Below are 27,173 nucleotides of genomic sequence, written 5' to 3'. Positions count from 1 at the left end.
TATCTGTAAATGTTTAAAATTCTGTCTTCTAAATTGTATACAATAACTATGCATCACTTTTGTAATCAGGAAAAAAAAACCTATTAAAAATAGATTTGCTGTAATTCAGATAGAAAATGGTAATTGTACTGTTGTGATCTAGAGTTACCAACTTCAGATCTAATCTAAGCACTGCCACTAAGTAGTTTCCTTAGGGGTAGCCCTGAATAGCTTTCCGGGTTTCACTTTCTCATTTTATTTTATTCTTTAAAATATTTTTTAATGTTAATTCATTTTGAGAGAAAGAGAAAGTATGTGCATGAGAGCAGGGAAGGGGCCGAGAGAGGGAGAGAGAGAATCCCAAGCAGGCTCCATGCTGTCAGCCCAGAACACCACGTGGGGCTCAGTCTCACAAACTCTGAGATCATGACCTGAGCCCAAATCAAGAGCGGATGTTCAACCTATTGAGGCACCTAGGTGCCCTTAACTTTTTTTCTTTTTAGAAAATCAATAGACTCTAGCAAATAGACTTCTAATTAGATAAATAACGCTACATAGAGAACACATAGCAGGCGTTCAGCAAGAGTTAGTGTTCTTCTAAAGAAGCTACTAGCTCAGAGATCTAATGTTTTCTGAAAGTAAAACTTAATCACAGGTCCTTTAAAGTGCCAGTTCAGAATTTTCAGGGCCTTAATGATATTTATTGTTGGATCTTTCACACATTAATTCATTTTATTTGTATGGGTAACTTATTTATAAAATGATTTAGTTCTCCAGAAGACAGTATTTTCACACTTTTTCATTTACTCTGTTGATTCACTTTCAACATAATTAAAAGCATTTAGCTTCTAGAAGATGTTATTTCCCACAGTCCAAATTTATCTGCTTTCTTTAGGTTGCTATCAGCAGAACAGACATTGAAGACTTAGATCTCTATGCTACATCTCGGGAAAGAAGATTTCGTTTGTTTGCTTCTATAGAATGTGAAGGGCAGTTATTCATGACTCCATATGACTTTATTTTGGCTGTTACAACAGATGAGCCCAAATGTAAGTATATTTTCTGAATTCTCTTAATCATTTTATAAGATTTTTTTCTTATCTCTAGTTTGGAAAAGGGTAGAACAGTATAAGTTTTCAAAACAACTAACCCAAGTAATGTGGTATTTCAAAAGACGTGATGCTGTGCAATCTTACTAGACTAATATTTCTTATAATCTCCTACTGGCATCTCTTTCCTTTTCACAAACTTTTATTTTCTTTTTCTCAGTTCATCAAACTTAAAAACACCTTACTCTTCATATTTTTTTAAGTTTATTTATTTATTTGTTTTGAGAGAGAGAGAGAGAAAGAGAGAGTTCCGCGGTACAGAGGCAGAGAGAGGGGGAGAAAGAGAATCCCAAGCAGGCTCTGCACTGTCAGCACAGAGCCTGACTTGGGACCCAAACTCAGGAACAGTGAGATCATGACCTGAGCCAGAGAGTTGGACACTTCACTGACTGAGCCACCCAGGAGCCGCATATAATAGGTTTATATTCTCCCTATTCAGTTCTTATATCTAGCATGAACAGAGTAATTCAGAGGACTGGATTTGAAGCTAGACCTAGGCCAAGAATTCTACCTGTACCTCTTCTGTATTTGTCATGGCTCCTACACTGTAAATATAGACTGATTGTTACTCATCTTTCCATATGTTAAGAGCAATGGTTCTCAACCTCTTTGGCATTATGTACATTCTTGCAAATCTCATCAGTGTCTGATTAATAGAAGACAGCTGTATTCTCACCTCCTTTTTTTATTTGGTACATTGCAGTGTGTTGTTTTTCACGAAGTATATTAAGAAAATCTGCCTCACAGATAAGTAGGCAAAGGGAAGAGCATTTTAATAGCTTTTTCAGATATTTGTAAATATTCTTCTTGGTTACTCTGTCAACACTTGGCTAGTGGTAGTTTCTTAAAGTTTTGTTGCAATGTGGAATTTGAAACTTTTGACATCTGTTATGTTAAAATCCAGTGGTTTATATTGTGCTTTGAATGGATCTTTTACCCTTATAATCTTGTAACATCAAATGGAAGATACTGGTTCACTCAGTTATGCAGATCTTCTAAATGTTGACATATTTATTATACAATTTAAAAAAAAAATCACATTCATGGATATTATCATAAAAATCTTTACATATTGGAAAGCTCATGGTGGTATATACACGTTTTCCCAAATTCTGATTTTCACTTGAAAGCTCAAATGTTTTGACTGGCAACAAATATTGTTGGTGGTTATCCTGAAGTGATAGCTGACTGTTCGTTTGTAAGAGAAAGCCTGCCAAATACCGAAGTCCAAATAACCATAATTTATCTGTCATTTGTTCTTTCAAGTAAAAATGTGTTCCATGAAAAAAGGTTCAGTTCGCAACTCACAGAGTCACAGTGCTTGTTCTCAAGACAACCACAGTACTTTGGAATACAACAAACGTGCTTTATGCACACTTCCCATTTCATCTCACAGCATGTTATCACATGTATGTAAAGACACCTATCAAATGCCAGGTATTGCACTAGGCACTGGAGATAAAATGGTGAGGGGAACAAAAAAATAAATAAATGCCCTCCACCCTCATGATGCTTACAGTCTGGTAGAAGGAATCAGTGCTGATCAGTGAAATAGACAAATCAACAGCAAACTGTATCTGTGTTCAGTGCCATGAAAGAAAGATACTCGAGGCTGTGAGAGTATGTTTTTGAGAAGTAACGTAGTCGAGTAGCTCAGGGAAATCCTCCCTGGGCAAATAAATATCAACATGAAATACGAATTGTGAGTAAGAGTTAACTAGGCAAGTAGGATGCCGAGAGTAGACAATTTCAGCCGAAGAAACAGCATGGATCAAGACGCCATGACAAGAGGGAATGTGATACACGGGAGGGGAAACCGATCTGGGAGGCTGTAGGGCAAGGGGCAGGGAAGGATATGGTATGAGGTGCGGCTGGGGGTGTGGGGTGGTGCCAAAGCTTTGAGCCTGGAAACTTATATTAAACATTTCTGTTTTTATCCCAAAAGTAATGGAAAATCATGGCAGTAGTTTAAGCTGCAGAAGAATTTGGTATGTTAAAAAAGAATTCAACTGACTACATTTTAAAGACCTTTTTGTCTTTATTCAGTGATTCATGAGTCAGGCAGCATCCCATCTAGCAGACAGAACGGAGCTCCAAGGAGCTGTACAAAAGACATATAGGCAGAAAGGAACAGGAATAGGGATGTCATACCAGGCAAAAATGTGGGTTGATTATCGCAGGGTTACTCCCCTTTAGAGGATGGCAGGGGTCTGTCAAGCAGATTACCGCACTAGTGCTGATTGACTGATTTAAGATTCCATTTCTGGCAGAGCAGAAACTGTAATTAAGTTAAGTTTTGGCTTGGTGACATGGGTCTTAGCATAAGCAACTCTGTTGAACCTATTGCCTTGTTTTTAACAGGTACATACCATAATTAGATTGTGTTTTGAAAAGATTTTTCAGAGTGGAGATAGATTGGAGAGGGCCAGGGTGAGCGTGAGCAGATCAGAGAGCAGACTCTTGTCCAGGCTTGAAAAGCTTCTAATGATGGTAGCAATGGTGATGATGGACTAATGAGTACTAAAAATTTCTGGCTGGTTTAACTGTATGGATGACAGTAGGGACCAGGTTTGAAGGGAAAAATTAAACTTCAACTGTGGACATGATGGATTTAAGATGCCTTAGACATCTAAAGAGGAGATATTGAAGACACAGTTGTGTCTGGCTTTTGATCATTCATTTCAATTCTTTGAAAAGCAGTGTACTAAAGAACCAGTTGTTTGATAATCTACTTGAAACTGCCAAACAAATGCCTGAAGTTATATTAGAACAAATTATAGCCATTTGTTTTTTCTTCAGAGACAGGGATGTGACAAAACCTTAACATGAAATCCTCAAGTTCTAATATACAGCATGGTAAACATAGTTGATTAATACCATATTGTGTAATCATAAAAATTTCTAAGAAAGTAAATCTTAAGCATTCTCAACAGTAACCAAAAAAGTAACTCTGTGAGGTGAAAAAAAAATTGTAAAAGTTCAAAAAAATTAAATCCTAAATAATTTGGCAAATTGGCTACTTTGCAAATTAGCTTTTAATCAATTAATTTTTGATACTTTATATTATATCCATTGGAGATGAGGGGAGAGGGCTGGGTAGAGTATATATTTAGGGTTCCATCTGTACGTGGTTATTAATGCAGTATGTATGGATGAGATTGCCTAAGCGGCAGTGTAGTAGGAGAATACAGAGGAGCAAGGACTAATTCTTGAGGAATTCCTAGACTTTAAATGGTGAAGGTACAAAGGCTTGGAAGATGAGTCTCAAAAGGACACCTAGGAGTATCTAGAGACATGAGAAGAAAGTCAGGAGTATGGAGGCATCAAGGCCCAGAAACACGAACAGAATGGTCAAATGAGACGTCAAGTTAGATGAGGGCAGAAAAATGTCCACCAGATTTAGTAATTTGAAGGTGATTGATGATTTTTAAAATGAGGTTTCAGTGTAATGATTAGGGCAAAGACCAGAGATAGCAAGAGTAGAAGATGAAGAGATGAAGACAGGCAGTATAAAGGACTCTTTCAGGATGTTTGGCTGTGAAGTAGAAAGGAAAGGAAAGATCATAGTTGAAGTAGAGGCTTTTATCCTACAATATTTTGCCAGGAGACGCTGAGGATAGCACTACAGGAGAGGAACAAACACCTGAGATGAAGAGAGTCAGCGGTAGTCCACTTTGGGAATATGTAAGGTAGTAGCCAGAGAGAAGGCTATAAATTAAGTCGGACTCTTTTTGAGGAATTTGAAGGCTGTGGCAGAGATTAGAACTCTGTGTTCCTTTAGCCACTCTTTCTTCCCTCCCTTCTGGAAATATTTATTGAGAACTTACCATATGCCAGATACCATATTTTGCCTTGGAATTGGTTGATACTTTTGTCCTGTTAAAATATTTTAAGCTTCATAAATGTAGAGACTGTACGTAGAAAAGACCCTTATACAAAAATATATATGTGTTCTGTACTTTTTTGTTTAATTGATGTCAAACAATGTGGATTTTTTTAAGCTAGCATATATTTGATAAAACTATTAATGTATTTTTTAAATATCAAATGGCATTTTTGCATCAAATTCTATAATTTTTGTCAAACACATATTTTTTTAAGTTTATTTATTTATTTTGAGAGAGAGAGACAGAGAGATTGAGAGCACAAGTTGAGGAGGAACAGAGAGAGAAGGGGAGACACAGAATCTGAAACAGGCTCCAGGCTCTGAGCTGTCAGCACAGAGCCCAACACGGGGCTCGAACCCACCAACTACAAGATCATGACCTGAGCCAAAGTCAGACACTTAACCAACTGAGCCACCCAGGTGCCCCTCAAACTGGAACTTTTAAAATATAGTTAAGAACAATCACTAAAGATCAAGGTATTTGTAAAAACTTTTTTTAAAGTGTAGGGTTATAAAAAGAAATATTTGCCTCAGAAGAGAAAATAGGTTTCACAGACTGAATATTATTAAATCATATATATATACGATTTATATATATATATATATTGGCATATTAAGATGAGACAGACTTGTTTTTAAATGTTTATTTATTTATTAGACTTGTATTAAAATTTTTTTAAATGTTTATTTATTTTTGAGAGAGAGAGTGTGAGCGGGCGAGGGGTAGAGAGAGGGGGAGACACAGAATCCGAAACAGGCTCCAGGCTCTGAGTTGTCAGCACAGAGCCTGAAGTGGGGCTCCAACTCAAGAACCAGAGATCATGACCTGAGCTGAAGTCAGATGCTTAACCAACTGAGCCACCCAGGCGCCCCTGGACAGACTTGTATTTAAACCTTAGCATTCAGTTTCTAGCTTTGAAAACTTTGTTATTCAATCTTTAGTCTCATCATTTATAAAAATAAAAATAATAGCAACTTCACGAGGTTTTTGAGGATTGAGTGATACTGGTTGTGTTCAGTATAGTACCAGACAGACAGTAAGCACTTAATAAATGTTGGTAGCTGTTATTGTCATTGTCACCATCATTGTCATTGTTTGAATCTATAATCATAATTAAAAACAAATCTTTGATACAATTTTATGGTGACACCAACACGAAAAAAAGGGGTATGCTGTGTGAACATTTGCTTAATAGTTATAGTTTAAATAAATGTTAATTGAGATATACATTTGATTGCTGATCATAGCTTTGTGTTTGAAATCTAGAAAATTTCTTATTTTACCTACCTCAGTAGAACCTAAAAGGTAAATTTCCCTTCTGGAACTAAAGTAGGTAATTGATTACTTTCACATTGTATTATTTTAATTTTAATTTTAGAAAATATATTGTTAAAAAATTTCAAATATACATAAAAGTATTAAAAATATAATGAACATCAACCTATAGCTGAAGAAATAAAATACATCTATTAGAGTTGAAGTCCCTCTTCACCCAAGTTATATTTATATATGTAGTAACTTAATACGAAATAAGGAATTCCAAAAATCAGAAAATCCTTTGAAGAACAGTCTTAATGGCTCTTTAGTCTTTATAAAAAAAAAAAAAAAGCTAATAATACTGAGCATGGTAACACATCCGGCAGAATGAATATGTCTTTTGTGAATAATGTACCCTGGAAATCTCATAAACCCTACAGAGCTCAAGAGTGTGTCACTTCCTCTTCTGATAAATAGCTTCTGAACATTGCATAAGAGCATGTGCATGTGCTTTTGTACCATTTATTTTTCTTCTGTTCTCATTTGCCATATTTCAATAGCAACAGAATAATAAATATTATTTACAATGTTCTGTTCATTATGGAAAGGAAGATATCTTTATGAAATAGGTGTATTATAGTTAAGGTTAAATGCTGAATTCTTCTTTGTAAATTTGTGATTTTAATCTTTCGATTACATGTTTGTATAAACTATCTTAGGTAAAGAAAGGATGTTGTTGCTGCATAGAGAAGAAATCTATCTCCATAAAAATCAGCTTGCTAAATTTTAGAATATATTTCTATCCTTCCAATCTTAAAATGACTTATTACATTGCTTAAAAGAAGAGAAAGGTACATGGCAAAAACTGCCTATCTCATAATCTTCACTTTGATATACTGTTTATAATAATTGTGGTTAATTATAAAGAAATAGCCACATTGCCATGTAGAATAATTACTGGTTGTCATTATTGTAATGTAGCTGAAATAATTAATATTTACCAGTTCCTAATGCAGCTGTGCTATAGGACTTAATCACATAGAAACCTGGAGATGATTCTTAGGCATTCACAGTTTTCAAATCCAAGTAAAGGAAATAATAATGTTGACCGTCCATTTATTCCAATATTATAAGACTTATAGTGTTTTGTATCTTCAAGGGTGTGAGGAGGAATCAGTAGGTAGTAGTACGTACTTTAGTTCCTACTTTAGTAGGAGTCAGTAGTGATTCTAGGTATTTTATTCGACTATAACACTCTTGTTCCAGAAGTGAATCTTAAATACAGGGAAAAAATGGAAAACAGGATGAGGGTCCCCCTCTCACATTACCTGCTCTCTCCTTCCTCTCTTTTTTTCATTGCCCCCATTCTTCCACTCCACCCTAGAGAGACCAGGCATCTGAATCATACCCAGAGATACTAGCACAGTAGAGATCATGGGTAGTGAAATTATAAATTCTCTGTGTTAATATTTTTATTCTAGTATGAATATTTAACAAATATCAGTATTGGTGTTGTAAGCCTAAAAGATTTTTAACATGGATTAAGTTAACTTTATAAATCCGGAAACCCCCAAAGTAAGATAATGATTATGGAAAATGTTTACTGCCCCACTGACATTATTTATTATACCTAGTTTATAGTACATGAAACAAATACATAACATAAATAAACCATATCTTGGATCTACATCTTGAAGTTAAAAAAACATTGCCTGTTAGATATAAAGTCTGGTGTTATGAGTTATGGCTGTAGATTGGTTACTGAATTTGGATATACATTGCATGAAATATTTATTATCTAATTCTTTTATATTTATTGCAGTTGCTAAGACGTGGAAGTCACTTACCAAACAGGTAGGTTAAAGCTCTTGGTATCATATACATGCACACTATGTATATGCGTGCCCACTTTGGAAAATTGTTTGGCATCATCTTCTAACACTAAAGATACACATACCCTAGACCTAGCAGTTCTACAACAGCATGCATATGCGTACTAGTAATGTTAAGCTTGAATACACCCTGTGTTCTAGTAATTTTACACTAATGTGTGTACATAGAGAAGCTTATGCTTTCAGGAGAGGTTCACAGGAATACTATTACATTATTCATAATTGACCAGAAAGACTACAATATAATATCAATAGTAGAAGTGATGAATAAGCTTTTACATATTCATACAGCAGTTCCTATACCGAGTGAAAACAAATGAATTATACCAGTGCTTAAACTAGATGAATCTTGGAAATGTAATGACAAAGTAAGCAATTGACAAATATATAAATTACAAAACTAGGGGCGGGAAATCATAGTGTTGAAGAATGCAGTCATTGGTGGGAAAATGATAAATTTAAGGAATGATAAATTTAAGACAATATTTACCTCTGGGAAAGATGGAGGGATATATCATAAGTAAGAGCTACAAAGAGGCTTATAAAGTACTGGTAATTTTCTGTTTCTTAACAGTTTCTACTTTATTTTTTTTAATTTTTTTTAATGTTTATTTACTCTTGAGACAGAGACAGAGCGTGAACAGGGGAGGGGCAGAGAGAGAGGGAGACAGGAAATCTGAATCTGAAAACAGAATCTGAATCAGGCTCCAGGCTCTGAGCTGTCAGCACAGAGCCTGACACGGGGCTCAAAGCCACGAACTGTGAGATCATGACCTGAGCCAAAAGTCGGACGCTTAACCGACTGAGCCACCCAGGTGCCCCAACAGTTTCTACTTTAAATTTTAATATATTCTTTTTGTACTTTTAAATGTATGATAAACTTCAATATTAAAAAAATCAGTATTAGGATAGCATTCTAGGGAACTTCTTTAAACAGTTAAAGAGAACCCTCCCAAAGCCTGTAGCAAATGCAATGTTTACATGTGAAACTTTAGACATTCTCTTTAAAATTATGTATGATATAGGGGTGCCTGAGTGGCTCAGTCGGTTAAGCATCCGACTTCGGCTCAGGTCATGATCTCATGGTCCATGAGTTCAAGCCCTGCGTCAGGCTCTGGGACGAAAGCTCAGAGCCTGAAGCCTGCTTCAGATTCTTTCTCCTTCACTCTCTCTCTCTGTCTCTAACCCACTTGTGCTCTCCTTCTCTCTCAAAATTAAATTAACATTATAGTAATAATAATATAAATAAAATTAGATATGATATAAATATGTCTCCTATCACAACTGCTAACTCCCTGTTTTACTACAGATCAAAGCTAATGCTGTGTATTAGTTTGCTAGGGCTGCTGTAGCAAATACCAAAGTTTGGGTGGCTTAAATGACAGAAATTTATTTTCTCACGTTTCTGAAAGCTGGAAGTTCAAGATCAAGGTGTTGGCAGCATGGGTTTCTTCTGAGGCCTCTCTCCTTGGCCTGTAGGTGGCCATCTTCTCCCTCTGTTATCCTCACATGTTGTTGTTCTGTGCATGTCTGTGTCCTGATGTCTTTTTATAAGGACACCAGTCATATTGGATTAGGGCCCACCATAATGACCTCACTTAACAATCTTAATTACCTTTTTAAAGGCCCTTTCTCAATACAGTCACATTCTGGTGTACTGAGAATTATGACTTCAAATGTAAATTTGAGGTGGACATAATCCAGGCTATCACATGTAGTATGACAAGAAGAAAGAAAGAGGTTCTAAGGATTAGCACAGTAGGAAGCCATATGTTTGAGAGAAAAATGTAAAAATACATAGATTTCAAATGTATTCAAATTTAGTAAAAGTTTAGCAAGGTTGCTGCTGAGTATAAGATCAATTAACCAAAGTTAATAAAATGTTTCTGCACCAGTGATAGCAATTAGAAGCTGTACTGTCAAATAAGATACTTTTCACAATAGCAACAAAAACTATTACTTTGTGTGCCTAACAGAAGATGTGCAAGACATTGTTATATTTTTTAAAAGACATGAATAAACCGAGAAATAGATCATGTTCATGGATGATTCATTTGGAAGAGTAAGGATCCAGAATTTTCAGAACAATTCTGAAAAGGAAGGAGGGGAAAACATCAGGATGAGAATGATTGGGCCTGTGTCATATTAAGACTAATAATAGAGTTATAATTAAAATAGTATTGTATTATTGCAAGAGTTTTTTAATTAGATGAAAATAATAGAATACAGAGTTCGTAAACAGACCCATGCATATATGGAAAGATCTGTAAATCACTAGAGAATGAGTTGACCTTTAGATACTGAAACAATAGTCTTTCCGACATGGAGGCAAACAAATTAAATACTAAACTGATCACCATACACAAAAGCAAATTTCAGATGGATTAAGTTCTTATTTTTGACAAACAAAAATTCTGAAATATTAGAAGTAAAATAAGGGATACAAGAGGATTCTTTAGATAAGACCCAAAGCAAAGCTCAAAGGATATTTGGGCAAATTTTATTAAATTAAATATGAAAAACTTTGGCATACCAAAAGAGTGTCAACAATGCTAAAAGATGTATGATAGATGGGAGAATATGCTTACAGTGTATTAACAGAAAACATTGAGTGTCTTGTACTCATAGAGAACTCCTGTAAATCAATAGAAGAAAGATAGCCAGCTCAATAAGAAAAAAATGAGTAAACATAGAATGGCCAATAATATATGTAAAGGAGCTCAGCCTCGCTACTAATCAGGGATATGCAAATTAAGCCAATAATATGTTGCTATTTCACACCCGTCAGATTATCAGCTGCCAGAAATCTCACAATACCAGTAATTAGCACCGACAAGAAGAAGAAAGAACCAAGGTAGAATGCAAATTTGTATATTCACTTTTGAGAGAAATTTGTCAATATCTAATAAAGTTGAAAATATATAACCAAGAGCTCTACTTCTAGAGATGTATACTGGAGAAATAGTTACACCAGCAGTCTTGTACATGTTTTCTGTTTTCTTCTTTCTGCAGCATCAATTGTAATAGCCAAAACACAAAAAAACAATATAAATGTTAGTCAGTTGAGAAATGAATAAAAGAATTGTCACCGAGGCATATCAAGGACAAATTCAATGTATAATACAGAACTATGGTGAATAAATACATTAGAGCTATAGGTATCAACGTGAGCCAAGATCAAGAGTTGGACGCTTTACTGACTGAACCACACAGGCGCCCCTGCAATATAATTCTGATGCTACCCATCCAAAGTTAGTTTCAGACTCCATAGATTTAAGGACACAGTCCCCAACAAGACTGCTCTCATTTCAGATGCCACATGCAAGTTCAAGGGTCCCGAGGCCACCCACACTTCTGACCAACTGGCTACAAATCCAAGAGGTTCCTGTAATTCTCCTCAAGTTCAGTAATTTTCTAGACTGACACAAAACTGACAAACATTCTGTATTTATTAACAGTTTATTCTAAGTGCCACAAGTCAGGACTAGCCATATGAAGAGACTCCTCGGACAGGTATAGGAGGATCCCAAACACACGCCTTCCGTGCCCTCTCCCCACCTCGCACATCGGCGTGTTCACCAACCTGAAATCTCCACTGAGCTTGGGCGTTGAGTTTTTATTGAGGGTTTCGTTATCTAGGTATAATTGGTTCATTGGCCAAGTGCTTGAGCTCCATCTCTAGTCCCTTTTCCTACCCCACCCCAGAAGTCAGGAGAGCTCAAAGCTCCAACTCTCTGATCCCACAGTGATTCCTTCTGGCAGTCAGCAGCCCACCCTGGGTGTGACTCAAGGATTCAGAGTCTCCTAGGAGCCAGGGGCAAAGGCCAAGCAAAGCATTTATTACACAGCACCACTACCTATAAGAGACCAAGATAGGCACTGAATGGGGAGGGAGATTCACATTCCGAGTGGAAATACAGATTTTAATACATTTTAAAACTTCTTAAAGTCAACAGGAGACAAAGATCAATGTGTTAATTGGATAATCTAGACCAGAAGAATATGAATTATTACTAAAGTAAACTGCTTGGTCAGTAAGGATCTGGCCCATCATTTAGAAGTTGTGTGACCTTGGGTGAATTTCTTATTCTTTTTAAGTCTCAGTAAAATATGCAGAATGAGGTTTGTTTTTTAAAATTAAATGAGAGATTGTATTAGCCCATTGTTAGGCACATGGAGGGCACTCAGAAAAAGGTAGCTATGATTTTTTTGATTGTAAACTCAAGTGGAGTTTAAACTAGAAGAGATGGAATTGAATACATGGAAATAGTTAAAATGGAGGAGTGAATATTTGTTTAATAGATACGGTATACATTAAAGTGTATATAATATATGCAAAGTGTTATTTTTCATCTCTTGCTCTAACAAAAATATTCATGAGTTTACTGTTGTTTAAGCAGTAAATATCTGGCTTCTCATTGTTGTTCATACCTGAATTCTTACCTCTGTGCTGTTGCTGCCCTAATCAGACACTACTGATTGTCCGCTGGCATCTGTTACTTGCAATGCAGAGATAACACTATACAACGGAAATGAAAGCAGGGTTCACAGATGGACTTCAGGGAAAACCCCTAAAAATAACTCTCCCAGGGATTCTTTATTTGCCTGCTAACTCAGCTTTGTAATGAAAAAAAAAAAGTTTATAATGTCACAGAATATTTTTAGATACAACCGCATCAGGAAGGATTTGTCTAAAGTGTTTCTCAAAGTGTAATGTGTAAAAAAAAAAAAAAAATCACCTGGAGTTCTTACTAACAATACAGATTCTGTTTCAGTAGGTCTGGGAACTGAGACCTCCTTTTCTTACAAGCTCCCAGGTTATGCCTGGGGTATTGGGGAACCATCGTTGTGTAGCAAGAATCAGGTCTGGAATATAGAAGTGGTTTCTAGTGTTCTTCAGTGTGTTACTTAGCAAACTACCTTTTTTATTTCAAATTATTTCAATTTATCTTACCAAATCCCTTAATAATTTTTCTTCACAATTAACCAAAATATAATTTTCATTTAATTATTTTTAACTAAGTATTAACAATAAATTCAGAATTCCTTTGGTGTCTGAGCAATGATTCAAATGTTTAAATTTTCAAAATAGTTCCCCAACCTGCTGTGATAGTTTGATTTTAAAAAGGCAGACTAAGCAATTGCAGTCTGTGTTTTTTACTGAATATTTAAGTTAAAATTAGAAAAAAAAATTGAAAGTGGCCACCATAACTCGATACCCTTGAACTCCTGCTTCATCTGATGTCACCATTCTTTGAGTCACTACTAAAATATTACTCATTCTTTCCCAGTATGACCCTCTGTCCATTTACTTCTTCCAGCTCCTTAAATCCAATACGGCTACAGAGAAGAGACAGTATGTGAAGCCAGGTCATCATCTCTGACCTTGATAAGGAAATCCACCTTAATTATGGCTTTCATGAAACTCAGTGTTTTATCTTAAATTGATTTTTGTATATATATTCCTCCAGTTGCTAAACTTATCTTAAATTTTTGATAGCTCTAATTGAATTTAACTTAGCTTCTTTATTATTTATTTTATGGTTAGACTGTGGGCAAATACTAAGTTTTGTGGTTGAATGAACCACAGGTATAGAATAGAATAAATACAGCCATGTCTCAGGTCCTTTAAGTGAAGAATTTTTTTGCCTAGGCATTTAAATACTTTTTATTTATTTTATAAGTAAGTGGTTTACCATTAATATTGTGATACCTTATGTCATAGGAATTAAATCAAATGCTCTCAGAAACACCACCCGTTTGGAAAGGATCCTCAAAGCTTTTTCGCAATCTTAAAGAAAGAGGTAAATTAACTTTAATACTTATGCATTTTTAAATGGACACTATATTATTTATACTATTTATATATTTTTTTTCTCATACTTAAAGTAATTTTATTCATGTGTGTGTATGTGTGTGTGTGTGTGTGTGTGTGTGCATAGAGAAAAAACTGAAAAGAAAAATAGTAAAATATTAATACTGATTGTTTCTGGGTAGTGGGATTAAAGGTGGTTCTTATTTTTATATATATTATTCATGTCTTTCAAATTTTTTACAACAAAGTGAACCTTCATAGTACAAAAAATTATTTTTTAACCATATTGAGAAGTGTAGGTTAGGGGCGCCTGGGTGGCTCAGTCGGTTAAGCATCCAACTTCGGCTCAGGTCATGATCTCTCAGTCCGTGAGTTCGAGCCCCGCATCAGGCTCTGTGCTGACAGCTCAGAGCCTGGAGCCTGCTTCAGATTCTGTGTCTCCCTCTCTCTCTGACCCTCCCCCGTTCATGCTGTCTCTCCCTGTCTCAAAAATAAATAAACGTTAAAAAAAAATGTTTAAAATAAAAGAGAAATGTAGGTTATATTTACTTACAGAAAGCATTTTTTAAAAATACTGATCTCCAACTATTTTTCTTTCTTCCATTTTACTTCCAGGCAACTATAGATATTTAAAAATTTAATCAGTATGAAAAACTTATTGGATGTCTTTTGGCCATCCAGTTTGAACATGTTTCTTTTAAAAACAACACTCACTGCAAAATCCACCTGTTTGATCATACTATCTTAGCTATATCTATTTGTCTAAGTCATGGATTCATACACTTCCTTGCAATCAAATTATACTGATTTTATTGCTGTTTTCTTTGACACTGTACTTTTTGTTCATATTTGTAGAAAACACTAATTAACAAAATCTCTTTAATCTTACAAAGTAATTTCTCTTAAAAATACACTTTTTAACATGCTCAAGTATAAGAGTATATAAAATTAAAATGTTAAAGAAATTATATGAACAATTATTGGTTTGAAAATAATTATAGTATACTCTAGTATGAAGACAAATATTTTAAAGGAATAGTTATAGTCTAATATATTTTATCTCAGTAGAATTAGAAATTCAAATTGCTTTCACCTAGTTGACATGGAATCTGAAAGGAGTAGACCCTTTACCTTTTATTGTAGGATTTTTCATAACTAGAGTTTTAAAATTAGGGCCATGGTATCTTTAAAGCTCTTAGAAATTTTTTCCTAGAAGTTGTCTTAAAGGTCATTCACATCTTAGGGTGGGATGATAGAATCAGGAAAATTCAAAGCTCAGAAAGAGAAGTTAGCAAATTTAAAAATATTTACTTAATACTTCTAGTGGGAAAATACAAATTGGATCAAGTATAATCTAAGAAAAATAAATGCCTGGAAGAAGGAAATTCTTTGTAGTTAAGGAGAGCGTTAAATCTGGAAGCCCTAAGTTTAGGCCTGTCCTAATCTTCTTTATGATGTATGCATATTAGCATGTTTTTCGGGGGACATGAGCTATTCAGTGCTACCCCACAGAATTATCTGTATAGTGATGGAAATGTTGTATTTCTGTCTTGTCTCCCATAGTATACTGCCCTTAGCCCCATGTGGCTTTTAAGGATCTGAAAATGTGGCTACTGTAACTGAGGAAGTAAATGTTTTATTGTGTTTAATTTTAATTGTTTTAAGTTTAGGTAGCCACATCTGGCCAGTGGCTACCCTGTAGGACAGTGCAGAGCTGTGTCACAGTGATTGGATTATTGAAGCAATCCTTATACCCGAAAAGTTTTAGAACCTTTAGGTTAGGCGAAGTAGAATGTTACAGGCAGCCTTGCTTTTTTTATAAATAGGTTTAAGTGGCAAAGGAATTTTAAAGCTAAATCTTTAGAGCTATTAAAGATTAGTTCACAAGTGAATTATATCTACTTAAAATATTTCCCAGCAAGAAAATGCAGTTTTACAAAAAGTTAATTGAAATGCAACATTTATGAAAACATTATCCAGACTTAGTCATAACAGCCAACTGTAGTGCATCATAATAGAGGAACTAAATAGTATAATGTTTTTAAGGAACTTCCCTTAGAAGTTTTTTTGTTGAATTTTCAAAAGAAACCTAGTTGGCATCTTTCTTACCCTCTTTTTTAAAGATCACAGCATTACTATATGCTTAGCATATGTATTTATTTTATTTTACTTTTTGATCTTGGGTGGCCTTAAAATAAATTGAAGGGCCAGTTTAATAGTTTTCCATTTTTGTAATTGGAAAGCATTAGCATTAAGAAGTTACAGTTCATGTTTAGTAGTATTTTCTCTTTTCCTTGATCATTTTTATTAAATTATATCATGAGCTTCACTTTGTTCTCCATGCCTGTGGATTACACCACCTCAGAAACCATTTGGTCCTACAGACGGGTACCTACCATGATAATTGTGATCAGTGCTCTCACTGTTAAGAAGTAATCATTCCCTGTGGGAAACCTTGAGTTAATTATCAAATAAAAGATGTGTAGTAGTTATTAGACTTCTTTATACCAACCAGCATCTCTGTATTCCACCAGGTCAATCAGAACGACAGTCAGTGAGATGGGATTGTAAAGACATAGAGCTTTCTTTCCCATCCCATTTTCCTTTCTGTTTCTCTTCCTTTCTTCCTGTCTCCCTTTCTCTCTTTTTCTCTTTCTTCTTTTTTCTTTTCTTTCTCTCTCTCTCTCTTTGTTTCTTTTTTTTTTTTTTTTATGAGGGATCCCTATGGAATCTAGGTATTGTATCTTTATATACGTTGGCCATTCCAGAATCTTTCTCCCATAACATTCATGGCAGTCAACCAGAACTATCTGTCTATAGGTCACAATATTGTAGTATAAACAAAAGAAGGGAATGCTTTCACAGGGCTTCTAGCTAGTTCCCTTCAAGTCTTCTGACAAACTGCCTGACAGTGACTCCTGTCCTCTTTGTTCTGTAACAAAGAGGGGAGCCTCAAAGAGCATCAGGGAAAATGGAGTTTCAGGGTTCACGATCTGATTATTTAAGGATTTTTGTATACCCTTTTACCAAACTTTAGGACTATCTGATATCTGGAGAAGTGTTAATTGACTTATTCCTGACTGTGATTTTCTCAGGATCCTCTTGGAAATTCAGTGAAGCATGAATTCTAGTTTGGGGTGCTATGCCCAAAAGTAAGAATTTGAGTAACAGAATATATATCTTTATTTACTCTGAACACCTTTCGAACTTTGTAATTCTGGGATTATAGAGAACTCGGGATGCAGTATTCAGAAAGTGTAAGCCATTTAATTAAAACAAAAATTTCTTAAGAGTACATTTAATAGAAGCATTAAGTTTGTCAAGAATAATAAATGATAAGTTGAAAGCAGACAAGTTTCATTTTTTAAGCAATACAGAAATTAGATTTGTAAGCAAGAATATCTAAATGTTTTTTCTGAAAGTTTAAGCACTTTACAGTTTAGCCTTTTTATTTTATGCTAGATTCATCCATTGAAAACTAGCAGCAAGTTTACAGCTAGCTATAAGTAAACATTGTAATTTTGCTTTCTTTGTCAAAATATCTAGGAGCATTAATGGGAATTTTACATGGGTTCTACAGAGGCATTGTGAAACAAATTAAAATTTGGGTCTTTTTTGGCCGTGATTTTAGAATAGTTTAGTCTTGCTTAAAACAGTATTTAGCATGTTCTTTAAAGCGGTAAGTTCCTTATCAATATTGCATATTATAATAGTATTTTACTTGCTAAATATAAAGTAATATTTTATATATAGCATTACTAATACTATTTTTCTTCTAGGTGTGATTTCTTACACAGAATATCTTTTTCTCTTGTGTATTTTAACAAGTAAGTGTACTCATAAGTCTATTTTTGGATCCATTTTTCTTTTTTAATCAGAATCTTGGAAAACAAATCTTAGATTCTCTTACTACTGAAAATCAGTTTAGGTTTATCCGTGGTTATTTTGCGAAAATCAGCAAATGCTAAGCATAGCACTATCAAGAGGCAAAAACGTAACTATTTTTATGGTTCTGGAATAGTAATAAAGTGCTCATAAATTACAAATTTTACGTCATATATCAATCCTTGTGGTTTAATCTACATGAAAGCCTAAAGATCAGGTCAGATGGCAATTTGTAAATTTCCTGCCACCCTCACGGAAATCACATATTTTTTAAGACTAGCATGAAAGAATGAGTCTTTTAACTAGTGAGTGTGTCAGAATACCCCTCATCATCCTAGAACAGCTTTGTTACTCTCTTGCTCTCGTATGCAGCAGTTTTTATGAAGTCTCCAGAGGGCTTACTCGTGTTTTTAGCTAAATTTCATTGCATTTAATGCAGGATCTTACCTGCTCTAGTTCACTGTGCTCCAGCCATCTGGCTTTTGTGTTCCTTGAACTCTCACCTCAGGAATTTGTACTCTCGGCTCTTTCTGCCATCAGTGCTTCTCTCCTCAAGATCCTCATGATAATAAACATTATCCGGGTTTCTTTTGAAATGTGAAATGTGAACCTTTCCTGACCATCCTCCCTCTCCTACCGCTCCCTTTTTCTCCCTTTACCGTGCTTTATTTTCTTCATAGCACTTAAAACTATTTGAAAGGATTCGTTTATTGGTTTATGTGTTCTTGTCTTTCTCCCTATACTTGAATGCAAGGTCCATGATGGCAAAGGTTTTCTCTTTTTTGTCCATTTCTGTATCAAGAACAGTGTCTAGCACATGGTCACCTCTCAAAAAACTAGTTGGTGAATGAGTGAAAAAGAGTAAATGAAAGAATATCGCTAGAGGGATTTCTGTTTGTGGGGATATGTGGAGATGTATGGGAACAAGAGTATCAGTGAAACTCTGTCATTAGAAACAAGTCATAAAATTCCTTGTACCTCTATGATTAGAAAATTCAGAGCCACTCTGTTACTCTAAATTTACTAATGAATGGTGTTATGTTGGAGTTCTATCGTAGGAAGTTTGGGGGGGGGAGTATGTGTGTTTCAAAAATTATCCTTTATTCTTTTTTGTATTTTTTTCTTCCGAACTCAAAATTAAAACGTTGGTGCTGAAGCACGAGAAGTGTTGTATTAGTGGTTACACTAATGGTTAGTGGTTAGTAGTAATTAGTGGTTAGTAGTAATACAACTGTCTGAGGTTGTTTCAGACTGGAAAGCCATTACAATTCAAGCCCAGTCAATGATGAATACTCCGTGAAAATCAAAGGAGCGCCAACCAGTATCTCAGAGACTTGTTAAAAAGCTGTATCGTCAGCTAGAACAACTTTGGTTGCAAAACTATTCATTTGAAATACCTAACACAGCAGAATGATAGGCAAGAATATAACAGAACTGGCTAGGGAAGCCACTTACTGAGATGGGACAGGGTGTGTGGTTAAATGTGTAAGGAAAACACCTGGTGGATGTGCTTACATGGAAGGGTTAGGATCCTGGGACACAGTGAATCTTCCTTTGGAGTTCAGGACCCATTTTAGAAACTTGCAGGAATTTCATTGAAAAATTATGGATGTTTTTTAGATTAGAACGAAGACCAAACGTGGAAACAGAGCTGACACAAAGTGGGCTACGGAATCTGTGTTACCTGTCTGTAGTTTTCTCCTCTTTGCTTGTTATTGCTTTAACTTTATTTTCCCTTCCAAACACTATGTGTAAGGACTTCCTGTCTGTGTGTTTTCAGGATCATCTCAAAGCTTAAGACTTGGTTATTAGGGATGATGAAATTTTTTATTTCTTTTTCAACTGAATGTTAATGAAAGTAAGTTTACATTCCTAAGCTATAAGCAAGAAATGAGCTTGCATATAAGACTGGCTTCTGTTTCCATTAGAGACAGCTATTACCAGTTAAGAAAGTAGGGTAACGTGCTTCTCTTTTGCTAGCTTCAAGGTTTTACAACAGGTAAATACCAAATGTATCTGTGGGAGGCCTCTCTTCCAAACTTTTTGCACGTCATCTCAAATGAAAGGGTCAGATGTTTCTAAAAGGCATGTGTACTGAGCTTCTCTTTGAAGGACACGTTCAAGTTTTCTTCTTTATGCTTTAGGAGGGAAAAGATATTGAACCTCTTTATAAGATTCATAACATTAAAGCAGCTCTTAGTGTGTAAAAGTATGTCTTTCTCAGAAAAGCAATTGTTCCTTGTATTTGGGGCAATTGAGAATTATTCAAGCCTCTTTTATTTTATATTTCTTTTTTTTTCTTATATTTCTTTTTTTATGCTTCTAGAGGTTTAAACTCAGATATGTAATATCTTGTGCTTGACATTTATTTTCATAGGTCATTTGCACAATAATTTCCCTAAGAATTACAACTGGTCCATTGTGTCATGTTTTAACTTTTTTCTTTGAATCTAAGTAGTTGAACATATGCGATGATTTGATATTTCCCTTTTAAAAAAACTGACAGACTTTGGATAACAAAAAGAAGTATTTATTTTTGCAAGTAAGGTTAGTTAAATTTTACTGTCTGTGCTATACAACAGTTACCACACAAATACTTCTAGAGTGTATTATCAATTTTGTTACTAAGTGTGCTAATACAGGAAGCAGAAATATGTATACATATATAGCTTTTATTATATTTAACTAATAGTAACATGCTTTTAAATCCTTGGTTAAAGAAAGTATTTTTGTACAGTATATACATAACTGCTTACAACTGTACTTTATAAACATTTTTCCATTTCACAAGTACTTTTCTATTTTTTCTGGCAGAGCCACATGCAGGATTTAGAATAGCTTTCAACATGTTTGACACCGATGGTAATGAGATGGTGGACAAAAAGGAATTTTTGGTGGTATGTATATTATATGCTGCATTTTATCAGTAGTTAAGTATTGAATATTTATATTATGTTTTTGCATTATTTGAAATAATGTAGAAGGAAGAGTGAAAAAATTATGCTTTCACCTTAATTTAATAAAGAAGTATATTCTTACGTACTTTAAATAATTTTCATATTAAAAAATATATAAATTATATTCATTATATAAAGGTGATTATAGTTGTTACACGCTTTCTGAGCATTTGAAGTGAGCCTGATATTTCCCAGTGGGTGGGTAACAAGCAGTCTGGGGGTGTTGTCTGTGCTCAGTTCTTCTCAGACCCCATCTTCTCAGTGCCCCCAACCACAGCTTTTTGCCACAGGAACTTCCCTTCCTTCTCATGATCGGATCTGTGGTTTTTCTTTCTGCTTTTCTCTTCCATTTATCACTGCCTTATGTTCCGGTCTGGTCCCCATTTTCCTATTCCCTTCTCCTGTCTTTGAATGAGGTCTGATGTAAAGTGGGGAGAATAAGATTGTTCTTAGGTATTCACCTTCAGTCTTTCTCACCCGACCGACACAGGACTGGTGCTGGTGTGGCAACATCACAGCTGCTCACTCATCTTACCACCTCCCACTTCTAGAATCTTCTATTTCTTTTCACCCAGGGATTCTGCATCTACTTCTATGTCAAAAATGTCTGTTTTTTCCCCCTCAAAGTAGAGATCCTTCCAGTAACAAGATATATACCCTTAGCCCCTAGTAAAAAGAAAAGAGAAAGACGGCATATAAATAGCCATTTTGTTTTATATTTTCCTTTGTAACCAGCCATTAAAAATCCCTCAAAAAACCTCTTAAACAGCTTAGTATTTTCCTCAGAGGCTGGAACATGGAAGAGAAACTATGAAATCATTCTTTTCTGTGGTAGGAAAGAGAAGAGATAAAAATCCTTGTCGAAAGCTAATTAGTAGCCATTCAAAAAGAAACAAGCCACTACTTGCTGGGATCTGTCCCATGGCTTCCTCTAACACCCATGCAGCCCTCGCTCGGACAGTCCCTGAACCAGGCCATTGGACCGGGAACCACAACAGACCCCTCATTCCAGTGTTTTCCAGGATGATGGGGGGGAGGGGGGTAAGAGTTTTCAGGTTCAGTGCAAAGGTAGAGACATGTTCCTACCATCCCAAAGTCAACAGATTTAGTTTAATATGGTTTTGTTATGATAGCATAAAACTCCATTTTAGGACTTTCAGAATGGGCCTAGTACTCTAAATAATTTTTTGTAAGCTTTCTGTAGAAACTCCCAAGTTCTACCCCATTGATTAAAAGATTAACTTTTGGAACTCAGTCCATTGAAAGTTGCCTGTATAGAGATGTCCTTTGGAAACCTGTCTGTGGAGACAGGAGGTAAAAACGTTCATGCAGGACCACGGCTTCTGCTCTTTACTCTTGTGAAGGCGATGGAGTGCTCCTTGCCTTTGTGGTGGCTGTACTGCTGCCTCAGGTGTGATGGCTTTTGTTTGTTGTTTTAGTTTGTTTGTCAACAGCAAAGAATTCCTGAAAGAAGGAGGTAGAGTTGAGCTAACTTAGTTGTTAGAGTCTAAAATCTAGGATTACCCTGCCTATTTATGAAATGAGTATTAATAACGTTTGCTGAAAACTCTTTTCACAAAGAAAAAGTGTGGGGATAAATGTACTTGTTCACAAAATCATTTATATTATGTACTGTATTTGTGTTACTACCTATGTTGGGAGGTAATACATTTCATCTGACTTTCAACTATTGCCTTATGAAACGAAGAGTTGAGATCGCTGTTCAGGTTACACAGACAAGAATACTGACCTCACCAGAAAGCTGTGATGGAGGTAGGATTAGGCTTCCCTTTGTAAGATAGAATTTTAAAGAGGAAATAACAGCATTAATAATAATAAATGACATCTCTTGAGAAGTTACTCTGTGACAGGCAATGTGCTGAGTAACTATGTGTAATATTTACTCTGCACAACATTCTTACAAGACCTGGCGATTACACCTCAATAAAGCTGGAGAAAAAAAATATTCCTGTAAGGGAAGGAGTTACCTCCTTGTTCTGGATGTGGAAAACATTCCGTGAATGATTAGACTAACTTACTCAAGGGGTTATAGGCAGAGCCCTTGCTCCCACCAGCATTCGGTTACCTGAAAAGGACTTCCGAGGCCATCTCATTCCACGTGAGCAAACTGGGGCCTCATGAGGGATGAGTGACCTGTTCACCATCATGAAGTTAGTGACAGAAGATGGGCTCCAACCCACAATCCTGAATTCTGTTCCAGTTTTCTTTATACCCCAGTAGGCTTTTTTATTTGTGGGTCACAGACTCCCTGTCTGTATGTCTTAGAGATAAAGTAAAGCTATGATCTTGTACATTTAACTTAACCATAGGTTGCCAGTAGCCAAGGGTGTGTTTTCTTTTTCTCAGGAAAAAAAAAAAATTGGTACCAGAAAATATATCTGTAGCAGTATGAATGTTCTCGGTAGATGTTTTTAGAATATACCTAGCACAGGGTGGTAAGTGGGGCCCCGGAAACTCACTGGATATTTGATTCTTGATCACTTTCTTTGTCAGCTTCAAGAGATATTCAGGAAAAAAAATGAAAAGAGAGAAACTAAAGGAGATGAAGAAAAGCGTGCAATGCTGGTAAGAATAATTTATGGTAGTTTCAGGTGGGCCTTCTAGCTGAGAGTCGTTTTATTCGTGCTGAGACACAAGAACTACAGTTGGTAACTTTACAGCTATCCCTTGCAGGAAAGCTTCCTAAAGTTCTTACGTAGGAAAACGGCTTCAGATTTCTATGCATCTGTATCAATATTATCTTAAATATTGATATTAAACATCTGTGTCCATAATCACATGCATTTTTTCATTTTCATCCATATTGTTGTTTTCCATGAGATTTGAAGGGTATATCATATAATAGATGAATACAGATCATTATGCATGAAAAAATTTAAAGGTGAATTGCAAAGATTTAATTCTACATGTGAGTGGCTTTAGTGGCACTGTAACAATATGGATGTTGAAGCAAAACCAAGGAAATAATATATTTTTTTGAGTTCTTAGAAATAAGAGATTCTTCTGGGGTGAGTAATGTTTTCAACTTACTCTGAAGGTAGAGTTAAGCAGCCTTTGCCTCCATTTCCCTACCAGTCTTCTTTCTGTTTGTCCCAAGTATTTCCGCCCTACAGTATCCCAGGCTCACATAATACAAATAACAAACAGGTGCTGAGATCTTACTCTCAGGGACTGTGCTGGATGCTTGTCGGCCCACCAGTTAAATTAGTTATCTTATTATCTGTAATTATGGCAAGCTAAGATTTGAGTCCATGGTTGGGCAGCTCCAGATCTGTACTTTAACCATTATAGCCTATTTCTTCGTCTGGTCCTTAGATAGCAGAAACACAGTTTTGTTGAGATGTAAGTGATGATTGTTTCATTTTAAATTAGTGGCCCTGTGCAGCAGCTTAGTTGGTCTACCTAGAGAGCTGCAACATTTTTTATTATTCTCATTGTTATAAGGATATATATATCACGTTTTTTTAAAAAACATGTATTATCTGTAGCAGATGGTGCCATATTTAATCCCAATAGATTGTGTGTTTATATTTAAATTAATAAAAGCAGATTATCAGGATTATGGAATAGTTATTATTTCATAAGCTATTTGACTGTGATATAATTATCAGTTTTTGTTGAGTCACCCTCAGTATTGTAATTGACAAAGCTTATGGAAGACACAAAATCAAAGAGCTGGTTATAATGTTAGTCAGGTATTAAAAGGGGCATTACGAGTTCTCTAATTCAGGTCTCGTGATTTTCAAATTATAATTCATAAATCCCACGTGAATTAGCTCTATAATGCCATTTTTTTAGAGTATTAGCAATAACATGAGAGAACTAAATACCTTCGTAAATTTTATTTTCTGTAGATAATATATGGAAAGTGTAAGAAGTTATTTTAATTTTGATAGATTAGCTATATTTAACTGCATAAGCAAATTGTTAATAAAATATCATATAGGAGGCTGAATTACGTTGATTAACCTTTTGCTATACCTCGGGAACAGAATAGATCATATTTCAATGGACAGAAATTTAACTGGCTTTTTTTTTTCGGTATAGTTGAAACACAATGTTTACATTAGTTTCAAAAATTTAACAGTTTTGTTTATTTATTTATCTATACTGCTTTCAGAAAGGGCTTGTGAATCTTGCAAGGAAAACACAGTGCTGTTCTAATCATTAACATTTACTAAAATACGTAAGTCAAGTAACAAAGGGAGAGAGAAAAGGGAGCAATGACAGCAGACAAGCCACACTGGGAAAAACTACATTGTCAGCACAAAGCTTGGCTCTGAGCTTTATTGTAGCCCAGGAATAGTAAATTTAATGCTGGTTTAATGAAAATAGTTCATAATAGTGATATAGTAAAACCTTATTAACTTTTATTAATTAGGGAAAGTCTATCCGAATTTGAAACTTAAGTTATATCAACATACCCTAAATTGTATAATTTTATATGCATATAGGTCACTGAAGCTTCCTCTAGGAAATACATGGAGGAGACTTGTTTTAAAGAACAGATAAAAGTGACTTATAAGTAATATACTGTATAGCTTGTTTATATATAAGGAAACACTAAAGCCATTGATCTCCACAGATACTTAATAGGTATTTACCTTACAGAGTTTAATTAGTGCTCTTGAAATTTATTTGTATAATTTAGCCATCAGAACTATTTCTTAAAGCAATTCAGAAATAATCTTTAGACAGCCTCTGAACTAAATAAACAGCACTCTAAGACAATACAGCTCTCTATGGTAATCTATTGTTAATAGATGCCACATTTTAAATAATGCAAATCTGAACTGGTAAGATTTTTGAATCTTTAAGCAATTGAAATTTAGCTTATAGTGAAAATACATTGATTACATTAGAGAGACAGTAGAGCACAGGCTCGGGAGCCAGATTTTCAGAGTTTGAGTATCAGCTCTGCCATTCATTATCTGCCTGACCTTGAACGGGTCCTTAGCCTCTGTGTGCCTCAGTTTCTTCATTTGTGCCATGGGGATAATAGGAGTAGTGGCCACATGTGATTGTTATGGGGATCAAACGAGCTAAAACATGTCTCCGCTTACCAGTATATGAAATATACTAAATCCTCATGAAATAAAACTGTGCTGCGGGGGTCAAGAGGGAAACAACATATCTTGAGACACTCTGTGCTATGTCCATTGTAAGTGGTGCTCCCATTTAGTCCTCATTACATTTCTGCAGGTAAGTGTCATACTGTTTTCCAGAGGAGGAAGCCATCTTAGAGAGCTTCATTGACTTGCCTCAGGTCACGGTGCTAAAAGGAGCAGAACACGATTCCACTGCGGGTGTCTCATACCATATCCACTGCCATGCTGCCACATCTCGAGTTTTCCCCTAATCCATATGCAATTGCTGAAGCATGTCAGTAAAACCGTGTACCTCAGAGGAGTGTTTTACTCAAAGCCATATTTCTGTCAGAAGGTTAAAACGAAGATGGTTGAAATGAGCACAGATTCACTTAATATTTAATTGTATGAAATTTGAAAAACTTTGCTACTCATCTTTAACATTTATCCCACTTGTATTGTGTGTGTGCTCTATATAGAATGTAGCATGATGATTTGCCCTTCCTAATTGATTATTTTGTCGTCTTTTTCTTTTTTTCTTTTGCTATACTTGGGTTCATTCTGAAATGTGGCACTTCATTTGGCCCTTTGTGCTCTATGTCAGCGTCTTCAACTTTATGGATACCATTCTCCTACTAATAGTGTATGTACAATACTTTAAATGTTCTTTATGTAAATAGCCCTCACCTGTTGTACTTGATGATGTTATTCCTTTGTATCCAGCTGTATCTACTATTGAAAATGTTGAGGAATTTATTGAATATAATAAGGTGCGGCCAAGCCAATTTTTTTTATTTCCTTCCTAGATTTATAAGAAGACTAAAATTTACAAAGCAGGTGTATATCTTTAACTTTAGATTAAAATAAGGGAAAGGTGAGTGAACAACTACCAAAAGCTCTGATAGAATAATCAAAATTTTATATTTTTCAGCAGTATTTGAAGAGTTAAATACAAATTACGGAGCAGATTCTCAGGCTATGCTCCTGCAGAACGCAGGTATTTTAAGTACTAGATCTCTCCATCTGATAACAGTCTTTCTCAGTTCTGATAAAGAGGAATATTAATAGATAGACTTTTCTTGGTCATCACTATTTCTGTAAAATTTTTCTAAAATCTTGAATGCCTGCCTACGGCCTGTGGTCTGTACAAAAGTCCAGTATGATACTTGACATGTTTAATAGATCATGTTATTTCTCGAAGAGGATTACCACTTTCAGACTCTTCTTTTCTTGAAAAAGTTGACAGTTCTGCAAAGGATCTTCCAGATATGCTTATGCTCAGTT

The 27,173-nt window shown here is 35.3% G+C and overlaps 1 protein-coding gene across 9 annotated transcripts in view; it reads left to right on the top strand.

Moving 5' to 3' along the window:
* Positions 1-27,173, top strand: part of MICU3 (mitochondrial calcium uptake family member 3) — a 113,417-nt gene that overhangs the window by 50,519 nt on the left and 35,725 nt on the right. For 5 of the 9 annotated variants that reach the window (XR_009258950.1, XR_009258949.1, XM_058720100.1 and 2 more), the window contains exons 2-8: positions 875-1,028; positions 8,055-8,086; positions 13,850-13,928; positions 17,719-17,766; positions 20,639-20,721; positions 23,296-23,367; positions 26,494-26,532. Coding sequence is in view for 7 of the 9 variants with exons in the window: in XM_058720100.1 (XP_058576083.1) it covers positions 875-1,028; positions 8,055-8,086; positions 13,850-13,928; positions 17,719-17,766; positions 20,639-20,721; positions 23,296-23,367; positions 26,494-26,532 (507 nt within the window). In the remaining 2 variants the exon portion in view is untranslated. The remainder of the gene's footprint in view (positions 1-874; positions 1,029-8,054; positions 8,087-13,849; positions 13,929-17,718; positions 17,767-20,638; positions 20,722-23,295; positions 23,368-26,493; positions 26,533-27,173) is intronic. The other 4 variants (XM_058720104.1, XM_058720102.1, XM_058720103.1 and 1 more) reach the window with 2 other exon arrangements.

The sequence above is a fragment of the Neofelis nebulosa genome, chromosome 3 (assembly GCF_028018385.1).
Source record: "Neofelis nebulosa isolate mNeoNeb1 chromosome 3, mNeoNeb1.pri, whole genome shotgun sequence".
Classification (NCBI taxonomy): domain Eukaryota; kingdom Metazoa; phylum Chordata; class Mammalia; order Carnivora; family Felidae; genus Neofelis; species Neofelis nebulosa.
Note: the sequence above shows the minus strand (reverse complement) of the source record. Positions and strands in the feature narration are given on the sequence as shown.